Here is a 20858-nt window from a genome sequence, read left to right on the forward strand (position 1 = left end):
GACCCTATATGTTGTTGAGCCTTTGGATCTGATTTTTGGTGAAAAAAATGGGGTTTTGACACTTTTATAGTTGGATAAAGTCGGTTCGGGCACTGTAGCACGTCGGTTACTGTAGCGCGCGTTTCTGCTCTGTCAGCCTAACTTGTAACGTCCATAATTCTCTACTCCGATGTCGTATCAATGAGCGGTTTGTTGCGTTGGAAACTAGACTCGACGAACTTCATTTTAGGATTTTGAAACACCCTAATATACTATGGAGATATACCCCTCCAAAGTTGACCCAAAATTCTGTCAATTTTTTTTCAAATTTTCGACAAACTTATTTTCTTCGATTTGCTTGATCCTGGAACCTTTAGACGCTTGTTTAACACTTGTTAAGAGTATTCATTAACCTTATAAGTATTCCATGACCTCTCCAAGCTTACGTTAGTTTACTCACAACGCACATGATGCGAAAATTTTCGAGGTGTAACGGTTAGGAAGTAAGTTATTCATGTATAAAATTAGTACGACGTTTGGTTTCTAATTTAGAAACTTGCATAACTAATACATGTATAAGTTATGAGAGAATCTATATATTATTTTATGGGGGGTAGAAGATGGAATAGCTAATACATGAATAAAAGTTGAAATGACAATATTATCCTTATCACTCCCCACTTAAATACTTTCCTTTTCTAAACAAAATTTTTATACATTTTACTATAATATTTTAATATTTCAATATTTCGTAAAAAAATATTTCAATATTAACTGTAAAAAAAAGTTTAATTTTAAAAAGTATATATAATGTTTATTAACTTTTAATATAACAAATTAATATCCAAAAAAATAATTTATGCATAACTAAACGCTGCATAACTAATACTTACATTATTAATACCTGCATAATCCAAACCAGCTATCAAACAACCCCTAAGGGTCCACACTCCACTTGACACATAATGAGTCTCTCACGCAAGTATTTCGTGGCTTATCTCACACATAGTAAATTTTTCATACATTAAGGACCAGCCACCTAGGCTACCACTAGAACCAGATTATTCCAAGTAAGCTGAAAGAAGTTAAGGTAGTGAGGGTAGATATTGGATTGTGGTTGCCACATGGCAATTCAAGCAACCAATCACAGATTGACCCCTTCTATCCATAAAGATAAGCCCCCTCACCTTTCATCATAAAATACCACAATCTCACTGATCTCCCTTAATCACACACTACTGCAGACAAGAAAGAGTGAAGAATTTGCCGACATGGCCTCCGCCTGTGCTTCATCCACCATTGCTGCTGTTGCTTTTTCTTCCCCAAGGTAAGTTCTCTTCAACTTCCTCCACCCACCAAAATAATTTAAATAGAGCAACACAATAAAGAAGCCACTTTGTTTGTATGGTTGTTAGTTGTTACATATCGTTTCATAATGTATCATATTATATCGTTTTACTTTGGATAGATTGTATCATTTTCCGTCGTTACATAATGTCACACATCAGCAATTTGGGGAATAACCTACGAGAAAAGTAAGGTACGGGGTAGAGCTATTATAAAAAAGTACAGTAGAGAATAAAATAGGATTATCTCATAATAAGGGAAGGCAAAACTAGAGAAGAAAAAAAAAGGTAACGACGCGATCACACAAAATGAGAATTTCCGTCGTTACATAACGATGGATTTAACGATACAATACAATAAAATTTAAGCAACAATCAAAACAAGCATTATGTTATACAATACAATAGGTGACAACCATCCAAACACGAAAAAGAATAGCACTATAGCATTCTAATAGGGTAAATAGTTTTAGCATGAAAAGGATGTTCAAGTTCAATTGTGATTGCTGCAGTTCCCAGAGAAATGGATCAATTGTAGGAGCAACAAAAGCTTCATTCCTTGGAGGGAGAAGACTGAGAGTGAGCAAATACGCTGCGCCAGCGGGATCGCCACGAGCTGTGACAGTGTGTGTTGCTGCGGACCCTGACAGACCACTCTGGTTCCCTGGCAGCACCCCTCCTGAATGGCTTGATGGCAGGTCAGTCATGATCTACCTACTATCACTTTAATCTAACTAACTTGTACTCAATATACTGATACAGTATTACTTTAATCTTCGCCTTGCAGCCTTCCTGGAGATTTCGGTTTCGATCCTCTTGGCCTGTGTATGTATGCGAAATTTATGATTAATTTGTTGCTTGTCCAAGACATATATAGAATATATATCATTAATTATCATTATTGTGGATATATCGCACAGCATCGGACCCAGAGAGCTTGAAATGGAACGTGCAGGCAGAAATTGTACACTGCAGATGGGCAATGTTGGGAGCTGCAGGAATTTTCATCCCGGAATTCCTCACAAAAATCGGAATCCTTAACACACCTTCATGGTACACCGCTGGGGAACAAGAATACTTCACAGACACAACCACTCTATTCGTCATCGAGTTGGTACTTATAGGTTGGGCTGAGGGAAGAAGGTGGGCAGATATCATCAAGCCTGGATGTGTAAACACAGACCCCATCTTCCCTAACAACAAGCTCACAGGGACAGACGTCGGTTATCCAGGTGGCTTGTGGTTTGACCCCTTGGGTTGGGGTTCTGGTTCCCCTGAAAAGATCAAGGAGTTGAGGACAAAGGAGATCAAGAACGGAAGACTCGCCATGTTGGCTGTCATGGGTGCATGGTTCCAACACATTTACACTGGAACTGGCCCAATTGACAACCTCTTTGCTCACCTTGCTGATCCTGGTCACGCCACTATTTTTGCTGTAAGTACCTCATTTCTAATTCACACTGTTCGCTATTTAATTTTTTTTTTTTTTTGGAAAACAATTTGTCTTTTGAAAATATATACTCATTTTTATGTTAGCACTATGTTCTCCTAAAGTAGAAAACTAGAATTGATTTAGTTTTGTCTAATTATACTTTAAAAGTTTCCATCAAAACGACACATTATTAAATATGTTTCCATTTTATGAAAATTTCTAACAATATCTCTGAACAATTACAGTAAGTTAACTGCATAGAAATACAAGAAAAAAGTCAAATAAAGTAAATACTAGTTTTACATTTTGAAGAAATAGCATAATCGGAAATAAAATAAAATAAAACTTATGAAAATGATTAGGGTCAGAATTTGTGAGCTATTGTCCAAGTAATTTGTTTAATTTGAAAGAAAGCTCAACCTTCTGATTGTTTATTTTGTTATAGAAATGTTGTTGTTTTAGACACATACGGAGAAATTAATTACTTTAATATTGGAATCAAATGGGCTTAAATGTAGCAACATGGCCAGCGAAGATTCATGTAGTCGCTTACAACCTGCTTGGAAGTGGGACAATAGTATTTGTGTTCTTGTTTTAATTTTTAATACACACGTTTTCAAAAACTAAAAGCTCATTTATTTTTAAAAATGTGGACCAAATATGACATGCGTATATTGTTTTGATGCATCCTTGATAATCATTTAATTTCTAGTATGCAAGCGAAAGAAATGTGTATTTATAATTGTATAAGTGTGAAGATCTGAAAGATAGTGGACGGCATCACTTACTTGAAACTGAAAATTCTATCAGCAATTCGAGTTACTGAAGTTGTTTCTGTTTATGTTTCAGGCATTCAGTCCCAAGTGAGAAGCAGAGTATCGTTTGCTGTAATGATGTGTAAATGTAACAGTTGAAGTAGATCTGTGCAAAGAAAGTTTTAATGCTTCTTTCCCACTCAATGTAGTAACCATACATTTGGTTTGCTCGTGTCTGTCTTCGCTACCTAGGTTGATATGTAAAAGATTGTTGTATTTCTACCAGCAGCTTAATCAGTCAACCGTAGTTCAAGATGGCCAACCTCTACTCCGCTGGTGAATTAATCGATAAATAGTGTTGCTTGTAATTACCCGCTTTTTGCATGGCTTAATGTCGTTCATCTTTTTACCGAGCTTTTGTTTATGTTTGTTCGCAACTGATCTGTATTTAAAGCATCTGTAAGGTTCTGCCCCTTTCTTCATTTTATTTTTTTTTAATCATAATCCTGGCCCAGGATAACATAATTTATATCATACCTATAAATGACAAAATGTAAGTATCACTAATACTCTTTAGAGTGGCAAGGTCATGTAACAAGGCCATAGTTAATGAATCATATATAACAGTAGTGTGCTAGGTTCTAAGTAGTGAGCTCTAATGTAAATGGCCACACTTTAAGAAAGAAAATGCATGTGTAGGATTAGAAACGGAAAAGAAATTGGAGGGGCAAAGTACCACTTTTTTGGTGATTCAAGTTCTTTGGGTTTGTGATGTAGGTTTGATTACCTTTAAAAGTGAAATCCTTTGGCCTTACATGTCTAAATTTGGTTGATACTCTTAGAATATAGACTGCCATTTTCTTATTGTTTGGGATGAGAAATAGCCTATCAAATTTTCTCTGAAATCCGTGGCATCTCAGGAAACAAAATGTGCTTGAGTTTCTGTTGAGAGCTCTGTCTAATCGACAGAAAAAGTTATGATGTCTTATAGATAGCCCCTTCGGGTACATCCAATATATTGGATACAATGTCTAATTGAGAGAAAAGGGAACTGACTAACTGCCTCTTGAAAACTTTGTCACTTTAGAAAAAAATTGAGTACTTCAATGACTATTTATAAGTTATCTTGAAAGTATAGCATTACTCATCTGCCCAAATATTGCAGTCATATTATGGAGTACAGCTTACGATGTTGCAAACAACCATTTTTCCCAGATTTATTGACATACAAGCTACTATTTATCGGTTATTCAGAAGTATTTCTTATCTGGATGCAAGTACATGGTCGTATGGTTCATGGTTGTCCTATATATTTTATGTTTAGATCGACACAGGACAAACACAAGACCCACGAGAAGTGCAACTTGGTTAAGATGCAAAAACATATTAGTATAATTTCTCATTCTTTTTTGTATTAGAAAAGATTGAGACACATTGAAGCTTACTATGTTGCTAGGTGATCGAAGGAAATAGACTTCTTTTTGGTTCCTGAAATGAGTATCAAGAGTTGCCAGTATGCTTGTGTGGGTGCTTATTCTTTATTGTTGGGATGCTTGTGTTGTTAGCTTCTGTATTGAAATGCGATCACACAACTAGACAACGAAGATAGATATTAGGGTTACTCTAGAAGCACTTTATTCCCCGCTCCAGTTCCTGCTGTTTCTCAGTAATACAAAGCTTGGGACCTCTTACCTTTTGGGATAGACGACTGTTGTAAGGATCCCTGAATAGGACCTCTCATTTTTCTTTTTCTTTTTTAAGTTGGGACTTATAAGCACTCATAGCCCATAGGCAGTCAACACTATGAATTAACTTGCTCTCTTATATTATAGTCCCACTGGTCTTCATAAATGTTCCCCTTAATAAGTTAAGCTGTGGGAATGTGAATGTATGTGCGGTCTAATCCTTGCTATCATTATATTACATAAATCATAAAAGAAGGGCATATAATTGCAGATAGTCTTTGGATTTATTGAGCTTACCTTAATAAGTCCCATGTTAGTCTTTTGATGTCTATTTGGAAGGCTCATTTGTTCATTATTCTGCTTCTTTGGATTGAATCAAAATAAATAATGTGTAATTGCTCCCAAGGTTGGTGACTTTGTAAAAAGATTGGAGCGAGATTTTTCCCTTGAGTTCCTGAATATACTTCTGCAGGAAGAGTTTCCTTTTTGGGAAAGAAAAAGAAACTTGATAGAACTGCAATACATATTTATCGTTCTTTTTAGGAGTGAACTATACATACCATCATGAAGAAGATGAAGAAAAGGACATACATGCAAATGATATCGGTAGCAATACCTAATGACAGATCTTTGGCATTGAGGAAGAAGGAACAGAGAATGTGTGTCCTATCTGATATGGGATTAAGGGATCCGTAATCCGAGGAGCATGAGGAACAGTTCCCATGACAGCCTGCCTCTCACTGTAAGATGCCCAAGTTACTAAATAAAGCCCAGCTATAATGAGAAGTCCTCCCAAAATGCTGCAATCACAAAGCGGGGAGATATCTTAGAATAAAGGCTAACGACGAACAACTAGAAGATGGACTGGAAAGAAAAGATCATATGAGCTCAGCCAGTAGCATATTTCATAGTTTCACAAGAACCAATCTCCAAAAGAAAGCAAGTCAAAAAGGAAACATGGAAAATCTCTAGCAGGAGGGCTTCGCATCACCCTCACACCTTTTTGGTCCTCATTGTGCCAAAATGAGTATAAAACCAAGAATGGAGAACATACACGGATATAAAAGGGGATTTTATCTTAGGAGAATGATGTACATTCAGAATAAATCAGAGCACTAACCTTCCCAGATAAATAGCGCTGCCGAGAAAAACACTAGACAAAATTGCTGATGCAGCAGGTTGAAGCGGCATATACAAAGCAACTAAAGCAGGGCCAAGAACCTTATTGGACCATGTCATAAGTCCATAGTTCAGGGCTGATGCAAAAATCCCCTGAAAGAGATTAACCATTAAGAATAAAACTGTTTTTATTTCAACTCAACTAAAAACTTAGTTAAACTACAATACTAACCATATGGACGAAATGTTATAGACAGATGAATGAGGATCCACTATGAAACATTAAACTAACTTTAATACATTATGCATTGATGATTCCAAATTGAAATAGCAACATAGAGGAAGGAAGTATGAAGATCATTGACACTGTTCTTCAGAGTCAGTGGTAAATCTGGATCATTTTGCGTAGTTCGACAGACAATTTGACCATTTCCCCTTGAAAAAAGGGCCGCGTTATAGGGATAGGTCTGGCTTTAATACCATGTTAAATTATTTGACCCCCTCATGTAATAAGTAAAGTTGTTCGAGACAGCACGGTTCACTTAATTATGATATCAACCACAATTTTAATAATTAAAAGCAAATTATACATGGTATCACATTGCTTGAATTTTTGTATCATTGTCTCAGATTTCTTTTTTATGCGAGACAGATCATGTTGAAACTTCAATCAAGATAAATATAATCTCATTTCATGCATCAGGGAAAATGAAGATAGGGACTTAAGAGAAACTTACAGCATAGCACACAGCGACGACTTCAGATCGTGTCAAATACCAGTCCGTTGATCCATTAGTCACAAAGAATGACGTCCCTATCATTAATAGAACACCAAAAAGGTATGAACATGCTGTCAATGATAAGCTTGCCGGGTATTTTTTCAAAACTGGAGCCTGCAAAAATTTCATAATTCACTCAACTCTGCATACATTTCATAATAATACAAACACATAAAATGACAAACACAAGGATTTTCCGGACAATGCTTCAAGCTAGCCCAAGATCTAAAATGTCACAGATATCTCAGAATAAACTGTTTGTACCAATCCTGACTGGAGGCCACGCTACCAACCAAAACCAGATTGTTTCTATACAAAAATAATCAGTCTTTTAATGCATAAATGCTGTTAACTGGAATTGGTATCTAGTTATTGTTCATTAAGTCATATTTCTTGATCAATTATCAATCGATCACTAATTTGTATAACATGGATTACTTTTACATGATCAAAACATAACATACCTAAGATTAAGTAAAAGGTATCCAACATAGTGGCATGATGGATGCACTATGTAAAAGTATGAACAAGTTAACGAGTTTTTTCCCCTCTTGGTCTAGACTAAATCATAAGAAAGTGCCACCAAAACTTAAAGGCAAGTTCTACAAAGTGGTGGTTAGACCGACTTTATTGTACGGGGCGGAGTGTTGGCCAGTCAAGAACTTTCACGTTCAGAAGATGAAAGTCGCGGAAATGCGAATGCTGCGGTGGATGTGTGGGCACACTAGGAGGGATAGAATTAGGAATGAAGATATCCGGGACAAGGTGGGAGTGGCATCGGTGGAGGACAAGATGGTTTGGGCATGTGAAGAGGAGAGACACAGACGCTCCAGTGCGGAGGTGTGAGAGGTTGGCTATGGACGGTTTCAGGAGAGGTAAAGGGAGGCCGAAGAAGTATTGGGGAGAGGTGATTAGACAGGATATGGCACAGTTTCAGCTCACCGAGGACATGACCTTAGATAGGAGGTTGTGGAAGACTCAAATTAGGATAGAAGGCTAGGTGGCTTATCCTTTCACCATAGTAGTTGTAGTTTTGCTCATTCGTTTATTGCCATTTGATTTCTGCATTTGATTGTTGCTTATATTTGTTGGGCCGTTGTACTTTGATTATCTTATTTATCTATAGTAGTTAATGCTCCTTTCTTTCCGGACTGTTCTACCATGACTTTCTCGCTTTTGTTATTCCTTGTTTTCATATTGTTTTCGATATGCTTGGCCCTATCTGACCTTTTGTCATGTTTTCCTCTTGTTTTCCTCTCTTGAGCCGAGGGTTTTCGGAAACAGCTGCCCTACTTTTCAAGGTGGGGGTTAGGTCTGCGTACACTCTACCCTCCCCAGACCCCACATGGTGGGATTATACTGGGCTTCTTCTTGTTGTTGTTGTTGTTGTTGGTCTAGACTAAACCATGCTTAATGTTACGCGGCGCCTTCCTGAGACTTCCTGGAAGGGCGACGTAAGGCTAAGCAACCGAAGATTCCAAAGTTGCTGTCCGCCAACCGGGGTTCCCTCCGCACGCTAGACGAGACTGTCAGTGCCGTGCGGGAAAACCAATGTCAAGAGCAATTGAGAGAACAGAAAAGTGAATTGAGAATGAGAAAGAAAGAAAGCTTGTTTGCATTAATGAAAATTGATTACAATGAGAGCAAGCGGTGTTGAGGGGGAGAGACACCAGTACAGAGAATTGATTGCTTGCTTGAAAGTTTTGATTGCTTGATCCCCCCTAATAATGCTTTAAAAATAAAAACCCAAGTCATAGAACTAGACATGGTTTTGCTAGAGAAACACAACCAAAAATACATAAAGTAAACTACTCTATAATTACAACAAAAAGAGACCTAACTAGAGCAGGTCCATGTGCACCCTCGGTCGGGGCACTGTCATACGTGCAGGGCACGGTGCGCGCGCGCACTGGGGCGCGGGCGCTAGGCGCTGGGCGCTGGCACTGTAGCTGGGCTGCACTGACACTGGGCGCTGGGCACGCGTTGGGGCACGGCCAGCACAGGGGCACGCGCGAGGGACATTGATGGGGCGACATAGGCAGAAGCAACCTTGTCACTTGGGGCGTCCGAGACCACGGGGCCGTCCATGGCGCTAGGCGCTGAGAGGCTTGCCATGGCGCCATGGGGCGCGCCCAAGGGGTCATGGGGCATGGCTGGAAAGTCGCCCATGACATTCTCCCCCACCTGAGTTGGCGACGTCCTCGGCGCCTTGTTTGCAAGATAGTCATCGATCAGGTGCTTGTAGGCTTTGAGGTTGGTGCCTCTCTCCCATGTATTCTCTTCGGCATCACATCCCAACCATTTCACCAGGAACTCTTGGTGATCTTTTCTTGAGGCATGTATGACTCGATCGTTGAGGATGGCTTCTACTATCCTTTTTCCGGTTGCTTGTGGGCCTCGAATACTGGGTATTGTGAGCTGGCTGCGTGAAGGATCTTCTGTGTCTTCTCGAAAAGGCTTTAGAAGACTGACATGGAACACAGGATGAATCTTCCACCAAGCTGGGGTATCCACCCGGTATGCTACCTTCCCAATGCGCCTCTCAATGGACAGAGGGCCAATGTATTTTTGCAACAGGCGGGGGTCATGGACCCCTGCAAATAGGTATCTCTTTGGGATCTTCACCATCACCTTGTCCCCAACCTGATATTCCACAAAGCGGCGATTTTGATCTGCATGCCTCTTCATCCGCTTTTGTGCCTTCACTAGATAGCTCCGCACTATCTCTAAATTCTGCTTCCATTCTTTCGAGAAGCTAGCTGCTCGTGGAGATTTGGCCATGTTTGGGGCATTCACAGTGTGTGGGAGTAGCGGTTGCTGCCCGGTAACAATTTCAAAAGCGCTCATGTTTGTGCTAGAGCTCTTTTGTGAGTTGAAACACAGTTGGGCTGCATCCAACAACTTCACCCAATTTTTCTGCGAACCGGTGACAAAGTGCCGCAAATATTCCTCCAACATGCCATTGAACCGCTCCGTCTGACCATCGGATTGCGGGTGAAAACTCGAGCTGTGACTCAATTTAGACCCCAAGCACTTAAAGAGCTGGGTCCAAAAGTTGCTGGTGAAGCGAGAGTCGCGGTCACTAACAATATCCTTGGGCAGACCCCAATATTTGACAACATGGGTGAAGAAGAGTCGAGCTGTCTCCTCTGCTGATATATACTTTGGTGCTGCAATGAAGGTGGCATACTTAGAAAACCGATCAACCACGACCAAGATAGTCGTGAGATCTCCGACCTTGGGCAAACCGGTGATGAAATCCAATGAGACGCTTTCCCAAGGCCACTTTGGGACCGGCAATGGCTCCAACAAGCCCGCTTGTGTCAAGCGATCAGACTTGTCTTTCTGGCATACTAGGCAAGTCTTCACATACTGAGCGACATCATCTGCCATCTGGGGCCAATAATATGCACGGCGTAGCAGTGCCATGGTACGTTCTTCTCCTGGGTGGCCTGCCCATAGAGTATCGTGACATTCCATTAGGAGAGTTCTCCGCAAATCTCCTCCTTTAGGAACATAAAGGTGGTTTCCTTTTGCCTTCAAGAACCCGTCCTCCATGTAGAACTGGCGAGTTTTCCCTTGGCCTGCTAGGTCGACCAAGTACTGTGCTGAAGGGTCTTTAGTGAGGAGATCCTGGATTTGATCTTTTATGGTGGTAGCTACTTCGCTCCCCCTGAGGGTGGCGAGCAAGCATACCGATGCTAGATCGGCCCTTCGGCTCAGTGCATCCGCAACATGGTTGGTCTTCCCACTTCGGTATTCCAGATTGAAGTGAAATTCCGCTAGGAGTTCCTGCCATCTGGCCTGGCGGCCATTTAGACTTGGCTGGGTCATGAAGTGACTGACAGCCGTGTTATCCGTCTTCACCACAAATGGGGATCCCAGAAGATAGTGCCTCCAAAGGCGCAAGCAGTGGACAACAGCCAATAATTCTTTCTCGTGAGCCGCATAGCGTCGTTCTGCATCCTTCAACTTTCTACTCTCGTAGGCCACCGGGTGCCCCTCTTGTAGCAAGACTCCGCCCAAGGCGTAATCGGAGGGATCTGTTTCCACCTCGAAGGGTTTGGTCAAGTCGGGCAAGGCCAAGACAGGGCTACTAGACATAGCCGCTTTTAGTGAGTTGAAAGCGTCTACTCTCTTTGGCGACCAGTCCCAAGGTGTGATCTTCTTGAGGAGTTCTGTCAGTGGTAAGGCAATAAGGGAGTAGTTCTTGACGAACCGCCGATAAAAGTTGCATAGGCCAAGGAACGCCCTCAAGGCATGGATATCCTTGGGTGGTGGCCAGTCTGTGACAGCCCTGATCTTTTGTTGGTCCATCTTGATGCGACCTTCTTCAACAACATGCCCGAGGAAGTCAATCTGTTTTTGGGCAAAAGAGCATTTGGACAGCTTTACGTACAATTCATGCTCTCGCAACCGAGTTAGGACTTTCCTCAGGTGCTCCAGGTGTTCGCCTAACGTTTTGTTGTACACCACAATGTCGTCCAGGTATACTACCACAAATTCATCAATGTATTCTCGAAAGACCTGGTTCATTAGGGTGCAAAACGTGGCTGGAGCATTGGTTAAGCCGAACGGCATGACCAGGAAGTCGAACGAGCCATATCTGGTTACACATGTCGTCTTGGACTCGTCTCCTTCAGCAATGCGGACTTGCCAATAACCTGTCTTCAGGTCTACTTTGGTGAATACTGTGGCGCCGCCCAGTCTATCAAACAAGTCCGCCATTAGTGGTATGGGATACTTGTTCTTCACGGTGATCTTGTTGAGAGCTCGATAGTCAACACAGAGCCTTAGGGTACCATCATGTTTCTTTTGGAATAGTACAGGTGACCCATAAGGTGATTTGGAGGGCACGATGATCCCCGTGTCCAGCATCTCCGTCAATTGTCTCCGAAGCTCGGTGAGTTCGGGTTGTGACATTCTGTAGGGTGCGCGGGCAGGTGACTTCGCGCCGGGCACCAATTCAATTTCATGATCGACTGTCCGCCTAGGCGGGAGTCGCTTCGGCATGTCTTGTGGCATGACATCCTCAAACTCCTTCATGAGCTCCTTCACAGGCGTTGGAATGGGGCCTGAAGAAGACTCAATCTCTTCAATGCAAAGGGTAGCCAGGAACGTGGGTTCTTGTCGATGGACCCCCTTCTTCAGTTGCAATGCAGAGATATTTCCTGATGCCATCTTTATGGTTGTGCACGGGACCATGCAAGGTTTGGCCCCGTTTGCTCCCATCATCAGAAGCATGTCCGCATAGGGTATGGGGATGATGTTAGCCTGCCTCATGAATTCCAACCCCACTACCAAATCGAAATCGTCAATGATCACTACTCGCAAGTCGAACTTGCCTTCATAAGGACCCATCTTTACCGGCACTCCTTTGGCTATCCCGCCCACCAGTTGGGGTGGTGAGTTGATAGCTTTGACACGACCCTTACCCTTTCCAACAACTAGGCCAAGGCGTTCTACTTCTGTGGTGGTCAGGTAGTTGTGCGTAGCACCTGTGTCTATCATGGCCTTAATAGGCTTGCCATTTACTCTCAAGTCGACAAACATCAGGGTCTTCTCCTTTCTGGGAGGAGGCCCGTTGCCTGCCTTTGCCTTTCCTTTCTTGGCAGTTGAGCTTGGGTCTTTCTTTTTGCATATGCCAGCACTGGTGCCTTCTACAGCGTTGGAAATGGAACAAACAAGTGCGTTGAAGGCACCTATTGGTTCTGTCTGATCCGCATCATCCTCATCATCATCCGTCCCATCATCCAAAATTTGATGGGCGTTCATCTGTGCCTGTGGGCATTCATTGTTCCAATGTGGTCCGCCGCAATGGCGACATCCTGAGGGGGGCTTCCGCCCCCGATCATTATTATGAGATGCAGCACTATTGCTGCCTGAGGAAGAACCTTTTGATTTGGTTGCACTACGATCTCCCCCACTTCTGTTGGGGCCAGCATTGTAGGATTGGCCCCCTTTGAATCCCCCACGGACTGGTGGTTGAGGTTTATCCTTTCGAGTATCCACTTGATAGTCACTGAGGCATTCCGCAGCTTGGATGGCCTTGGGCAAGGTATCCACCCTCTGTCTTTGTATTTCCATGCGGGCATAGGGTTTCAAGCCTTCCATGAACGTGAAAAGTTTGTCCTTGTCGCCCATGTCCCTTATGTTCAGCATGAGGGCAGAGAACTCGCGGACATAATCTCGGACTGACTTCGTTTGCCTGAGTTCCCGAAGTTTCCTCCGTGCATTATACTCGACGTTCTCGGGGAAGAACTGTAAGCGGATGGCTGCTTTTAGTTCTTCCCATGTCTCAAGAGCATCCTCGCCCGCTTTTATGGCTTCATATTTAACACGCCACCAGAGTTTGGCGTCGCCTTGTAGATACATGGCAGCAGTTGCGACCTTCTTGGGCTCTTCCAATTCACCCACAGCGTCAAAGTACTGCTCGATGTCAAAGATAAAATTTTCCACTTCTTTGGCATTTCGAGAACCCTGGTAGGGCTTTGGTTCAGGAATCTTGAGTTTCTGGGGTGCCAGGGCAATGTTTGCCGCGCCCCCGATGGGATTGCCCCCTCCTCGGAGTAGGCCTTGTAAGGCAGCATTGACAACATTGAGCTGATTAGTCAAATTGTCGATGGTTACTTGCATGGCAGTCAGTCTATCTGCCTCCTGAGTCCTATGGGCTAGATCCTCATCTCTTTGTGTGGCGGCCGCCTGTGCGGCTGCATCAGTGTCAGTAGCAATGTTTACAATGTCTTGTTCGGCCTGCCGCATCCTGCGGTCCAGGTCCTCCACCCTTTCAGTGACGGGTCGAAATCTATTGACCGTCGTTTCCAAAATCAAGAGGCGGTCTCCATGGTTCACCATGGTCAGAAAATGATGACAATAGCAACGTGTCCCCTCGTCCGATGTCGAGCCTAAGCTCTGATACCAACTGTTACGCGGCGCCTTCCTGAGACTTCCTGGAAGGGCGACGTAAGGCTAAGCAACCGAAGATTCCAAAGTTGTTGTCCGCCAACCGGGGTTCCCTCCGCACGCTAGACGAGACTGTCAGTGCCGTGCGGGAAAACCAATGTCAAGAGCAATTGAGAGAACAGAAAAGTGAATTGAGAATGAGAAAGAAAGAAAGCTTGTTTGCATTAATGAAAATTGATTACAATGAGAGCAAGCGGTGTCGAGGGGGAGAGACACCAGTACAGAGAATTGATTGCTTGCTTGAAAGTTTTGATTGCTTGATCCCCCCTAATAATGCTTTAAAAATAAAAACCCAAGTCATAGAACTAGACATGGTTTTGCTAGAGAAACACAACCAAAAATACATAAAGTAAACTACTCTATAATTACAACAAAAAGAGACCTAACTAGAGCAGGTCCATGTGCACCCTCGGTCGGGGCACTGTCATACGCGCAGGGCACGGTGCGCGCGCGCACTGGGGCGCGGGCGCTAGGCGCTGGGCGCTGGCACTATAGCTGGGCTGCACTGACACTGGGCGCTGGGCACGCGTTGGGGCACGGCCAGCACAGGGGCGCGCGCGAGGGACATTGATGGGGCGACATAGGCAGAAGCAACCTTGTCACTTGGGGCGTCCGAGACCACGGGGCCGTCCATGGCGCTAGGCGCTGAGAGGCTTGCCATGGGGCGCGCCCAAGGGGTCATGGGGCATGGCTGGAAAGCCGCCCATGACATTAATTGTGCTATGACTATTTACTTTCCTATGGAAAGGCCATCTAGATATAGAGGTTTCATTATCAATTTAGGACATAAGAGTTGTTCTTCTAAGCAAACAGTGATACTAAAAGGCATTTCAAATTTAAGCAACCTCTTCTTCATCTTCACCCCCAACAGAAGAAGAAAAGATAGAATGAAAGAAAGAAATCCACTAGACAATAGTTGTGAATGTAAAAAAGCAAATCAGTCAAAAATCAAGATGAATCAACAAATAATTACCAGCCTTTCCTAAGAACACAATAGGAGCAAAAATTAAATTGCTAGAGAACACAAGGAAGAAAATGATGGAAGGGACATAATGAAGTTACTAATTTTTTTTTTTATAAGGTAAGTTACATTATATTTTAAATAGAAATATTTTCCTTTTCAAAGATTGTTATTACATTAAAAAAAATTATCAGGTTTTAATCAAATATAAAATTCACCCAATACCAATTTAACAATTTCAAAGCCCCAGTAGTGCATCACAGACCACTCAACCAGAGCATGCCAAAATCACCTTCACGAGCATTTATTAGAGAACGAGGTCCACTGTGAAAGGTCCTATATACAAGGAAGATCGGGGGTGAACTTTTTAAGGGATGACTAGATACATATTATATAATTTATACATGTGCATAGCCTTTCAGTTTAATCATTGAGAACGGTTTGCTATTTATTCCAATCAAGTCGATGTGAATTAACAATTGAAATGATTATCTAGTCACCTGAAGAGCGAAGTATGCTGCCATGCACATACAGTTTCCAATTAAGCATAAGACGCCGAGGTGCCAATTATCACATCCCAACTCCAGAAAACTAGACATTAGCCATCCAGCAGGCTCTGGTTGACCGTTAGCACTTATCTCAATTTGTGCTGTGAGGTCTGATGTGCCGTCTCCAAACACCACCGGACCACGGAATACAGCCATTAAAATCGCCCCAGAAACACAAACAATGGTACCTCCAACCTTTGCCTGACCTTCCACATTAAGAAGCTTCACTGTTTCTGTACTGCATATATAACACATACGAATAATGTTGAGCATGTCACATCAAATATTCTTTTCAAAAGCCCATCTCTTGCATTTCCATTAATATATTTTTATACAAAGAAATTCCCGAGGGCCAGTGACGCCAGGTTTTAAAACTCGGGGCGTAATGGATCTACCCATCTAGTCTCGCATTTCAACTAAATTAAGGCATAATTTTTTTTTCACATTATAGATGCCCATCTCCTTTCCACTAAAATATTCTGCAAGAGCACCATGTTCTATGTGATCCACTTCAGTGTTACCTTGACAATTGAACAACACCATGTACTGTATGATTGATCATAAAATTCCAGTTTAACTCATAGACTGCTATAAAATATTAAAGGAAAAAAGAGCACCTAAGTTTTCTTGCCAAACAGAATCACCCCTTTAAATGTTTCTAAAACAGCAACACATAAACCCAATTTCCCGAAAGTTTACCTTTTTGGGATCCATTAAGCATTGCCCAGTTACAGCCTTACAGGGAATAATTATAGCTTTTGAAAACTGAAAAATTCAATTAATCTAGACATGTAGAAACCAATATATTTTTTTTGTGACTAGATTCCATTGAAGCTCAAAACTTATAATAGCAAAGCATCTGCTTGTTCTAACACATCAACCTCAACATCTCTGAAACAAAAACAAAACAAAAAAACGATCTACAAGGAAGGTTAAGATGACAAAAGTTTGGGAACTCAAAGTGTAGCTGGGATAAAACACGGACTAGCCCACTTCAAAATGCAATCCTCTATTTCTAAAAGAAACCTTTTCTTAGATATTGCTCTGTCCCCGTAAGTTCTACCTCGCCCCGCCCTTCCCTGCTTAAGTATTCCCCTCCCCTCCCTTGCCCTACCGCCCCCACTCTGGCAGACTGGCATCCCTAGGTGGTATTTGGGGGTGGGGTGGGGGTATTGGGTTGGGAATTCTTTAGTTGATCAGTCCTTAATCTAGCTAGAAGGTCGTTAGAGATAATTCTTTTTCTGAAATTCGATGAATTCCGCTTCTCCCTGTCTCAGATTTACTATGAATCTCGGGTTGTATTGTATCAATTTGGAGGATATACATTCTCAAACTGATCGCAATAACTCTCATTCTATGCACAAAAATAAAATACTTGTGATTGCTCCAATTTAAAGCACAAAACGATTTTGGTATTAAAAAAATACAACATTTGATACTTGATAAAACTATGATCTTTCACAGTTCACAAAGTTAAGCAGAACAAGATTCACTCGACACCCAGGACATGCAAGAAATGGGAGTGATGGAGACAGATACAAAATCGAGAGATGGAGGGGGTTGAATGTTTACTGACCCCATAAGTACAGCAAGTATGAACGTAAATACTGGTATTGCAGGTTGCAAAGCAGCAGCGTAAGTCGGATTTGTGTAGCCAAGACCAACAAGGAACAACAGTTGGCAACCGAAAATACTGTCTCAGTACCAAGAGAGAAAAAAGGCTTTTTCAGCAATAGTCTTTTATTAAGTGTAACAAAACTGCAGAAATTAACTAAACAAATCCAAATATACACGGTTAGTATACAAAAACTTACCCAGTTAATCCTAGAATGAAGAAGGACAGTAGAAGCCGTTTATTCAGAGGAAGCCTCGACCTCCTATACATAGAGAAACATAAAATTTACATTTGTAAGTGATGTGCATATAATTCCAAATGTCTTTTGGAAACAGCCTCTCTCCCTCCACAAGGTAGGGGTGAGGTCTACGTACACTCTACTCTCCCAGACCCCACCTATGGGATTTCAATGGGTATGTTGTTGTTGTTGCTCATATAATATCCAACTATTGTAATTAACTTTTTGAAAGAACTTATAGAAAACAATAAGGATATATGTATATACACACACACAAAATGAACGAATGAGGGGGAGAATTTGTTATGTTTGTCAATCACACTGCCATACAGTGATACAGTGATAGACTGAAAACACACAACGTACTCTTAGCAGCGTGACCCACTTTTTTCTAAAAAGGGTAAAATTAGCACAAAGGAAGTGCTGGAAACCATATTTACAGGGGAAAACAAAAACTGTTAATCTCACAGGAGCTTATGACATCTATAATTGATTCTGCTTCATTTGCATACTTTTCTTTACACCAAAAATGAAATAACAAAACACAGCTCATTTTAAGCATTTGTACTCAGCTACTTCTATCTTCAAACATCTTCCATTCCTTTCTTTCCATAATGTCCACCAGATATAAGCTGGTACCGTCTCTTTTGCTTAACGCCATCACCTGAGCTATTCCAAAGGTTTCTTTTAAACCTTAGGTTCCAACGAATTCCCCTCTACTGCACTCTCGAGATTTGTTGTACTATCATCTTCTTTTACGTGGCTTTTGCTGTACCCATGATCTCAAAAACTGAATCTCCTTCCATCCTTAATCCCCCTTTTCGAAAAGTATTTCTTCTGCCAACCTGCTACTTTTCATAATCACTGAGTTCCATGTTGCTTGGTGTTTATCGGACGCGTCTAATGTTAAGCCAAGGTTAACTACTTCTACATTGAATTTCCAAAAAGAAGCCTATGAAACTTGGCAAAGTGATTATGTTGGTGGCGGTGAGACAGGTTCCAATGTCATGAAAGTATGGGTTTGTGTTAAATGTTGGTATTCTCCGTGCCAGCATATGCTAGAGAGGCCTATTTCCGCATAGTTAAATATTGTAAATAATTCTGCTGTTTGACAACAACAACAACAAAAAAAAACAAAAAAATCCTATAGAGGTAGGGGCTTTTAAGTTATCACTATCTGAATATGGCAACAAAAATTTTCCATCTGCCGGTACATGCCTACAACTCCTAAAAATTCATGATTTACATGTACATCAATTCAACTGTCTATCTACAAAGTGGGTGAGTGTAACTAAGAGTGTGTTTGGCTAAGCTTATAAGTTGGTCAAACTGGCTTATAAGCATTTTTTAGCTTATCTACACATTTGGTTAAACACCAAAGTACTTATAAGCCAAGCGCTTATAAGTCAAAATCAGTTAAAAGCCATAAACTGGTCATCCCCAACTTATGATTTTTCAGCTTATAATCACTTTTGGTTTGACCAAGTATTTTCAATCTTATCCTTAATAGTTTTTGCACTTTTGATTTGACCAAGTATTTTCTATCTTATCCTTAATATTTTTTCTATTTCTCAAAATATCTTTCCAACAAAACTCCTAACTTCCTCTTCACTTTGTATCTGTCGTTCCGCATTTTCTTGACAAGGATCCTTTAAAATTTATAAGTTTTTGCAAAAAAATTAAGGGCATTTGAGTCATTCTAACAAAAGAACAGTCTATCGTATATTTTCTTACGAAACACATCAACTGCTTATTAACAGTTTCAACACTTTTATCCAAACATGTAACTGCTTATCAATCAGTTAATCCAAACGGGTTCTAAGTCTGTGTATTCTTCCCGCATAGATACAGAGACTACACTACTTGGATGACAAATTCAAGAAAAACATAAACAGTACATGCACACAGCTCATAAAAATTCATGCTTTATATAGAACATCAATTCAATTGTCTATCTAAGAAGTGGCAGAATATAACTAAAAGGGGATATAAGGAAAGAGATAAAAGAACTAACTTTTCACGGAAATAGGCAATTGGGGCAAGAATGGATATAGCAAGAAGGTCTCTATACAAACAGAAGACAATTTCATTCATCCCCACATTGAGAGCCACCTTAGTAATCACATGGTAACCACCATACACAAGTTGTACCAAAGCCATTGCACAATGAGCTTTCCATACCTCACCACCCCCATTTCCTTGTGTCATTTTGCTCATTTCATCCACGACCACAACCACCCACCCAACCCTTTTATATAAAGTCACCACCCATAATAATGATTAGCTAGTGGTGGTGGGTAAGGGTGAATTTTGATTATAATAACTAAATAATGCAACAAGACAAAAGGGGTGTAGTTGTTGAGTAGGAACCTCACTGTTTAACTGAGTTTCTGTCTTTGGGTTTTTTTGTCACAAAACATTGAGGAAGATTTTGGACAACAAAAATTGGAATGTCTTTCACCAATTTGTGATTTTAAGCTTTCCCACATACAAAAATGTACTTGTCCTTTACTGTAGGCAAATTTGTTGATGGAGCTTTATACAGTTGCCTTTTTATGAATCTTAGAGCCTGTTTGGAGGTCCTGTGCCTATAAGCTGCATAAGCTAAAAAAAAAAAAAAAAAAAAAAGTTGGGTGGTCTAACTTATTTTTTTGACTTATAAGTTATTTTTAGCTTATAAACTATTTTAGATAAGCTAAGTTAAATGAGCCCAATTATTTTTTTGAGCTTATTTTAAGCACAAAATGACTTTAAGCTGTCCAGTCAAACACTCAAAAAAACTGAAAACAGCTTATAAGTAACTTATAAACAACTTATAAGTCAATCCAAACGGGCTCTTAAGAAAATTCTACAGCGTGTTGACTTGTCTGAGAAAATAGGGAAAATGAGCTAAAAGGGCTCTTTGAGAGTCAAATGAAGAATAGGGGATTTCTATTTCTTTTTCCTTTTTTTTTTTGTTATAAACATTTAATTAGGGGTTAATTATGAAGATCCATGAAGAGATGGGGTTGAATTAAAATATTTGTAAACTTAGGGTAAAAAATTAAAAGGGACTCTATCCCCCTAAGTTTTTTTAATTTACACAAAAACCCCTAAGTTTTTTTAATTTACACAAAAACTTCTAAATTTTTTTAATTTACATAAAAACCCAAAAATAAAAGCACTTTTTACCACAAAAAAAAAACTGTACGTTTTTCTCTTAAAAAATACGCAAGCAACTATTGGTTGCTTAAACAACTTCTTGTTGCTTATACAATAACCTTGTATCTCATTAAAACTAGGTAAACAACAAGTGATTGTTTAAATAAATAAAGGTTGCTTATAATAAACAACACGAAGTTGTTTAAGCAACTCATTATTGGTTATACATGAACTCAATTGAAAATTAATTGATTGATCACAAATGAAAATTAACTAATATAAAAATCTTGTTTCTTG

At 40.7% G+C, this 20858-nt stretch overlaps 2 protein-coding genes across 3 annotated transcripts; one reads left to right on the forward strand and one right to left on the reverse strand.

Annotated features, from left to right (window-relative positions):
- Window positions 1-1146: 1146 nt before the first annotated feature.
- Window positions 1147-3994, forward strand: LOC132635454 (chlorophyll a-b binding protein, chloroplastic). Its single transcript, XM_060351851.1, has 5 exons — window positions 1147-1306; window positions 1838-2023; window positions 2113-2150; window positions 2246-2760; window positions 3607-3994. The coding sequence occupies exons 1-5, from the start codon at window positions 1251-1253 to the stop codon at window positions 3622-3624; spliced, it is 813 nt and encodes a 270-aa protein (XP_060207834.1). The 5' UTR covers window positions 1147-1250; the 3' UTR covers window positions 3625-3994.
- LOC132635452 (WAT1-related protein At4g19185-like) lies at window positions 3607-19972 on the reverse strand. Of its 2 annotated transcripts, XM_060351848.1 has the most exons (8): window positions 19435-19971; window positions 17382-17444; window positions 17144-17260; window positions 15520-15805; window positions 7054-7209; window positions 6318-6469; window positions 5814-5997; window positions 3607-5711 (listed from the first exon to the last, which is right to left on the reverse strand). In XM_060351848.1, the coding sequence occupies exons 1-7, from the start codon at window positions 19635-19637 to the stop codon at window positions 5814-5816; spliced, it is 1161 nt and encodes a 386-aa protein (XP_060207831.1). In that variant the 5' UTR covers window positions 19638-19971; the 3' UTR covers window positions 3607-5711. The 2 variants fall into 2 exon arrangements, with proteins under 2 accessions (XP_060207831.1, XP_060207832.1); XM_060351849.1 differs by lacking the exons at window positions 17144-17260; window positions 17382-17444 and having other exon boundaries at window positions 3607-5997; window positions 19435-19972.
- Window positions 19973-20858: the final 886 nt, after the last annotated feature.

This window comes from Lycium barbarum, chromosome 4, assembly GCF_019175385.1.
Source record: "Lycium barbarum isolate Lr01 chromosome 4, ASM1917538v2, whole genome shotgun sequence".
Lineage (NCBI taxonomy): Eukaryota > Viridiplantae > Streptophyta > Magnoliopsida > Solanales > Solanaceae > Lycium > Lycium barbarum.

Bases quoted from the DNA above. Each gene is read 5' to 3' on its own strand.
- LOC132635454 (XM_060351851.1), top strand. From the start codon at position 1,251: ATGGCCTCCGCCTGTGCTTCATCCACCATTGCTGCTGTTGCTTTTTCT. The intron at 1,307-1,837 runs GTAAGTTCTCTT...TGATTGCTGCAG, and splicing joins GTTGCTTTTTCTTCCCCAAG to TTCCCAGAGAAATGGATCAA. The intron at 2,151-2,245 runs GTATGTATGCGA...TATATCGCACAG, and splicing joins TTTCGATCCTCTTGGCCTGT to CATCGGACCCAGAGAGCTTG.
- LOC132635452 (XM_060351848.1), bottom strand. From the start codon at position 19,637: ATGAGCAAAATGACACAAGGAAATGGGGGTGGTGAGGTATGGAAAGCT. The intron at 17,445-19,434 runs GTTAGTTCTTTT...CTCTATGTATAG, and splicing joins ATTGCCTATTTCCGTGAAAA to GAGGTCGAGGCTTCCTCTGA. The intron at 5,998-6,317 runs GTTAGTGCTCTG...TTGTGATTGCAG, and splicing joins AGCGCTATTTATCTGGGAAG to CATTTTGGGAGGACTTCTCA.